Raw genomic sequence first — 6000 nt, 5'->3', positions numbered from 1 at the left:
GTTCTTTCCTTCGACCAATTTTTCTTTAAAATAAGTAATCAATTCGTATAAAGTGACACATTACAATTGATAAATATTTTCCTTCATTTGATTTGTACAATTGCAAATTAAAGTGGATTCTGACCTTACTTGCCCAACCTTTTTCAAATGGTGAGGAACCTTCCTTTTGTTTCGCCTTTCCATCAATGGACTACCCATTATGGTTGACGTGTTCTTAAAATTCCATTTTAACTCAGCTCGGTTATACAAGAACAAATAATGTATACTTTTTATAAAAGGTTTATATGTTCTTGACGCATTAAAAATATCAAGGTCATGCATAAATAATGATAAAATAAGTGGTAAGCAAGTAACAAAAAATATAGTAAAACAAGTTTTACCTTAAAAATAATGTCAGACCTCTAGTTGGACTTGGAGTGGATAGTTGTCCAGGTGAATAATTGAGATGTTAAAGTTAGAATTATAATTGTGTTGAGTTTATGCGTTTTTTTTAGATTAAAAAAAAAATTGTATGAAAAGAGCCCCCCATAGTTTAGGACTAGAATTTTTTGATATCTATATATATTCTCACTTTTAGCGATTAGCTTCCAAAGTTTTATTGTGATTTTGGCTGAGATAAAGTCATTTTTTACAATGAAAGAATGTTCACACATCAGCTCTTGTCACCTCTTGAGATTAGTCTGGAAGCTATGCTAGTCTCTATAAGATGATTATTTATGTTGGGACGCTAATTAAGCCAATTTATAAAGGATCATCTCATATCTGCACTATAATAGCTAAACCTCTATGAAACTAAAATGATGATAATCTAATATATTCTAAATCAGAAACGGTGTTAGAAATTCTGTAGATCCAATTGCACCCACAAATTGTGATTTCAATAATGTAATGGAAATAGGAGATAATACATAGTTCTATTGGTTAAATTCAATTAAACAAATAAAGTTTTGGTATGGAATATATATAGAAAAATAGGCAAAAAAAATTTATTTATTGCAATTTAATTAAATAATTACGCAAATATGACATTTTGAGGAGTATTTACAGATCTATTGCACACTGTGATGTCCCTTTTGGGCGTCACATGTAACGCCCCAGTGAGGCGTCTCTCATGAAGGAGAAGACGCCCCAATGGGGCGTCACGTGTGACGCCCAAAAGGGGCGTCTCATGTGCAATGCTATAAATACCCCATTTTTCCCATTTCACTCCTCACTCATTCACCTCTCTCTAACCACGGTTTGTAGCGAAGCTCTGCCGACTTAGGTAAGGTCGTAATACCTCCTATGTATACGTTTAAATTACAGTGCTAGTTAGTAATACATGTTAGGATTGATCGTATATTAGAGACTTAGAACATTAGGATAGTCACTTAAAAATTTTGTGTCATGCTATGAATGTTGTAATGATACTCCCTTTTTTTGTTACGTAGTTATTATTATTAATATTTAATTATGCATTAGGGTTTAGCGTATTAATTAGTGATTTAGAAAATAGTGATAGCGAGATCGTAAATTTTGTATGTATGATGTTATTAATGCGGGAGTTTATTCATAATTTTGTACATATTTACGAAGTTATTAGTGACCTAGGGTTAAGTATTCTGTAAGTATTACATTATTTTTTTCCAATGTTTTTTTATTATTTAATTAAAAATAAATGACGCATATGCTTAAATTTTTTGATAATAAATTATGGCATTGCTTAATTAATTTGTAAATAAAATGGGGCATTACATGTGATTAATTTAAATGTTGTTTTATATGATATAGTTGAGGGTAATGACTGATTCATCATCTTCATCGGGTTCTGCATCGGATGTAGAGCCTACCGATCCCAGCATGTACATCATACATGGGCCGTACATATGGGACGTCCTTCGTAAGAGGACGCAGTGTGCTCATATTTCACAACGAGTGTGGAATACAGAGCATGTCAGGAAAATAAAGACCAGGCGTGGGAAGCCAATGGGGGGCCACCTACCGGCGCTATCCCAGAGGTTGTCGCAGACTACCTGACACAGGCATGATTTATACATGTTGCCCAGATGCGACATATCCATGTATGCAATTTAACTTGTTTTGTATTTATGTAATTATTCAATATCATTTGTTAACACGTTGTAATTGCGTAATTTATCACAAATCGATGCCCCTTTAATTAGTGCTATGGTCGAGAGGTGGAGACCAGAGACACATACTTTCCATATGACCCAAGGTGAGATGACTATCACCTTGCAAGATGTGGCAGGCATATTAGGCTTGCCTACTAACGGGGTTGTCGTCACCGGCTCTACCTCTGAGGATTGGTCCGCTGCTTGTGGGGCTGTATTTGGCGCGGTTCCACAGCCAAATGAGTTCCATCATTCAGGCGATTTGCGTATCTCATACTTAGATCGGTTATATACCCGATGGACCGATCATGTCGGGGATCATGATGCCGAGATCTACTTCACAAAGGCGCACATTGCCAGGATGCTGGGTTCTTGGTTGCTGGCGGACAAGTCTTGAGGCAGCAATTTCGATTGTCGGGGAGAATTTAAATCAACTGGCCTCACCGGTAACGGAACATTCTCGGTTGCGACGATGTCGACATACAACTCCAGAAAATCTGTCCTTGACTAGTTGGAAATTTCTTCCATTGTCATCTCCAGGTCTTCATTGTCAACCACTTGCAAACTAATGTATTTATCACATTGCCATAACCTTGTCGTGATCTGAGTGATACATTGGTTGCCTTGAAGACTTAACTTCTGCCGAATTCTCTGATGCAGTTCGCCAATGGTTGCGTTGCGTTGGATGCGTGTCGGCCTTTTTTCACCTTCAAACATGACACCTCGTTGACCTTCTACCTTTCTACCATTGTAATATAACACAACACGAACAGATTCAGGACGGGAACTCATTCTAAAATAGAATAAGAAATAAAATTCAAATACTAAATTAAAGAGAAGAGTGAGAGAAGAGGTGTGAAGAGTGAATAGAGGGGTGGAGGATTATATAGGGTGCACAATGTGACGCCACGCGTTACATGTGACGCCCAAAAGTGACGTCACATTTTGCAGTACATTTGTATTTATTCTTCAAACTGTCATAAATGCATAATTATTTAATTAAATTATAATAAATAATTTTTTTTTGCCTAGAAAAATACTACACATCCAGAATATCATTGTATAAGAGCTAATTGGATAAGACTCGTTTTGGGGTCCACCCTTTTTAAAACTATCCTGGCTTTTGTAGGGTCATTTTATGCAACAATCTCATTAACGGTACCCTAGATATTAAATTACGGGATTCTATTTTTCATTGGATTACAAAGTTTTCTAACTACTTCCACATATACGGCTTATATATATATATATATATATATATATATATATATATATATATATATATAGGGCTTCTCTTTTCTCATGTCACATGAGATATCATCTCTCATGTCATAGACACAATAAGTGGTGGGGCCCATCACTTATTAAAAAAGAAGAAAAAACTAAAAAGATAGCACGAATTTCGATGTCTCACAACATGAAAAAACTATCTCCTATTACATAAGAAAATGATTTCCCATATATATAGAGGATTGATTCGTTTACAAATATTTTTTACAAATTTTTGTAAATTATATTGTGTACTCTCGGGAGAACACTAGGTTACACTAAGTATGAAATATATATATGAGAAAGATCCGTTTATAAATTTTTTTACAAAATTTTACAAATTATACTCTGTACTTTCAGGAGAACATAGTGTAACTTAGTGTTCTTCCGAGAGAACATAGTGTAGTTTGAAAATAAAAAGTTTATAAATATATATATATATATACGGAAATTATCATTTACAAACTTTTTTTACAAATTTTTACAAATTACAATATACTCCCAGGAGAACATAGTGTTTTCTTAGAAGAATATAGTGTAATTTGTAAACAAAATTTTTGTAAATATAATCTTCTTATATATATATATATATATATATATATATATATATATATATATATATATATATATATTATAAAATGTTCTTTAGGCCTTGGGAATAGAAGGATAAGGTACCGGATAGGAATATAAAATAATAATAATAATAATAAAGTTAGAAGTAAATGACAAGGGCATGGTATGGTTTTACTATTAATTATTTCGATCCTTTCAACGGGACATTTATACTTTTTATAGTGTTCCATTCCGTAATTTTATAATAACGAGTATAGTTATTAGTTTGCAAAGTAATAATTTATTACACCAAACAATATGATTAAAATAATATAGATGACTTGTTTTCCCTTTCATAATACCGTTTGATAAGTGAAATTTTAACCTCTTAAAGTATAATTAAGTGATGGAGGTGAAAATATTTTTTATTAATATTTTTTCTATACATGTAAATCTCGAATCAAACACAAGCTTGCGTGTTTAAAATTTGTCTAATTTTCAAAATAATAATTGTCTTTTTTTTTCTTTACTGTACCGGGACTACCGACACATATTTATCTTCTTTTTTTAGTAAATATACCGACACATATTTTAATAACAATGATATTTCATTCTCAGAAAGGCCAACAGAAGAAAAGATAAATGAAGAAATGCAATAAAATATGAAATTGGAATCAAATTGCAATAATGAGTCGGTGGATAAGACACTGACCCCTTCTTTCTTTCTTTTTACTTCCCCAATATACCCATCCCCAATTTCGTGAATCAGTATTTGCACTATTATGTATTTGCCCTGGTTAAACTATACGTATTTGCCCTGTTCAAATTTTAAATTGTTCTAACAATTCAGTTACATAAAATTAATGACAATTGCCCAAAACCGCATAATCATATCAGTTTTGGAAAAACCGGTCTTCCCCTAACAAATTTGAACTTAATTGAGTCAAATATATGAATTGTCGTCATTCTTTTGAGAAATGTTATATTTATAATCTACTTTTTATTTATAATTATATCTTAATCGTTGTTTTTTTTCAATCAACGATTATTATTTATTGTAAATTAATAATTAATTAATAATTTTAATTTATAAAAATAATAACCGTTGGTTGACGAAAATTAACACTTAAGATATGGTTATAAAAAATTGTAAAATAAATAGATTATAAATATAATCTTCCTCAATTTTCAATGAATAATTTTGTAGAGGTTATGTGGACCAAAATTTAAAATAAAAAAATAAGCAAATAAGAATTATTGTTTAACTCTTATGCTTATTTTTGTAGTCAACAAAAAACAAATGATTGAAAATCTTTATTTTATAAAATAGACTTGTGTTTAATTTATGCTGGTTCCATTACCTTTATAAAAAATAAGAAAGGTTATCTTTATAATCTATTTTTGTTTACAATCTCTTATAATTTTATTTTAACTATTGATTTCTATCAATCAATAATTATTATTTTCACAAATCATTAATTAATTAATAAGATTAAATTTCCAAAATAATAATCGTTGATTGATGAAAATCAACAGTTAAGATATAGTTGTAAGAGGTTGTAAGTATAACATTTCTCTATATAAATATAAGGTTTTATTAATCTCAATTTAAATGAAATAAGTTATCTCATGTCATAGAGACAAACTTGTGAGCTCCACCACTTGAAAAAATAAAAAATAAATAAAAGAAAAAGATGACACTGTTATCGAATGATGTGTAAGAGGAAAATCTTATCTCATGTAGCATGAGAATAGTTTTTCTCATCAATATATGAGAAAAATATTTGTGCTTTTAAAGGATATAACTTTATGTCATTTTAAATCTCAACGGTTGAGATCCATCAATCAACGGTTAAAGTTTATTGGGACAAAATTATTTATTAATTATTAATTCATAATAAAATCTAATAAATTCTAACCGTTAATTTACGAAAACCAATAATTAAAATTTAAAATAATACAAATTTATATCTTTTGAAAGTAGAAACATTTTTCGTGTATATAAATATATTTATTTATGGTTGAACAACTTTTTTTTCTTTATGGTGGTTTTACAACTTTGCATAAC

General features: G+C 30.5%; 1 protein-coding gene across 1 annotated transcript; it reads left to right on the top strand.

Moving 5' to 3' along the window:
• The first annotated feature begins 2166 nt into the window (after positions 1–2166).
• Positions 2167–2508, top strand: LOC133294962 (serine/threonine-protein phosphatase 7 long form homolog). The gene has a single exon (XM_061493738.1). The coding sequence runs from the start codon at positions 2167–2169 to the stop codon at positions 2506–2508; it is 342 nt and encodes a 113-aa protein (XP_061349722.1).
• Positions 2509–6000: the final 3492 nt, after the last annotated feature.

Source organism: Gastrolobium bilobum, unplaced genomic scaffold (genome assembly GCF_033153095.1).
Source record: "Gastrolobium bilobum isolate Gb01-03AN ecotype WA unplaced genomic scaffold, APGP_CSIRO_Gbil_v1 utg18403, whole genome shotgun sequence".
NCBI classification, from domain to species: domain Eukaryota; kingdom Viridiplantae; phylum Streptophyta; class Magnoliopsida; order Fabales; family Fabaceae; genus Gastrolobium; species Gastrolobium bilobum.
This window is presented reverse-complemented; position numbering and strand designations above follow the sequence as displayed.

Excerpts from the sequence above, each read along its gene's own strand:
- LOC133294962 (XM_061493738.1), top strand. The coding sequence starts at position 2,167 with ATGGTCGAGAGGTGGAGACCAGAGACACATACTTTCCATATGACCCAA.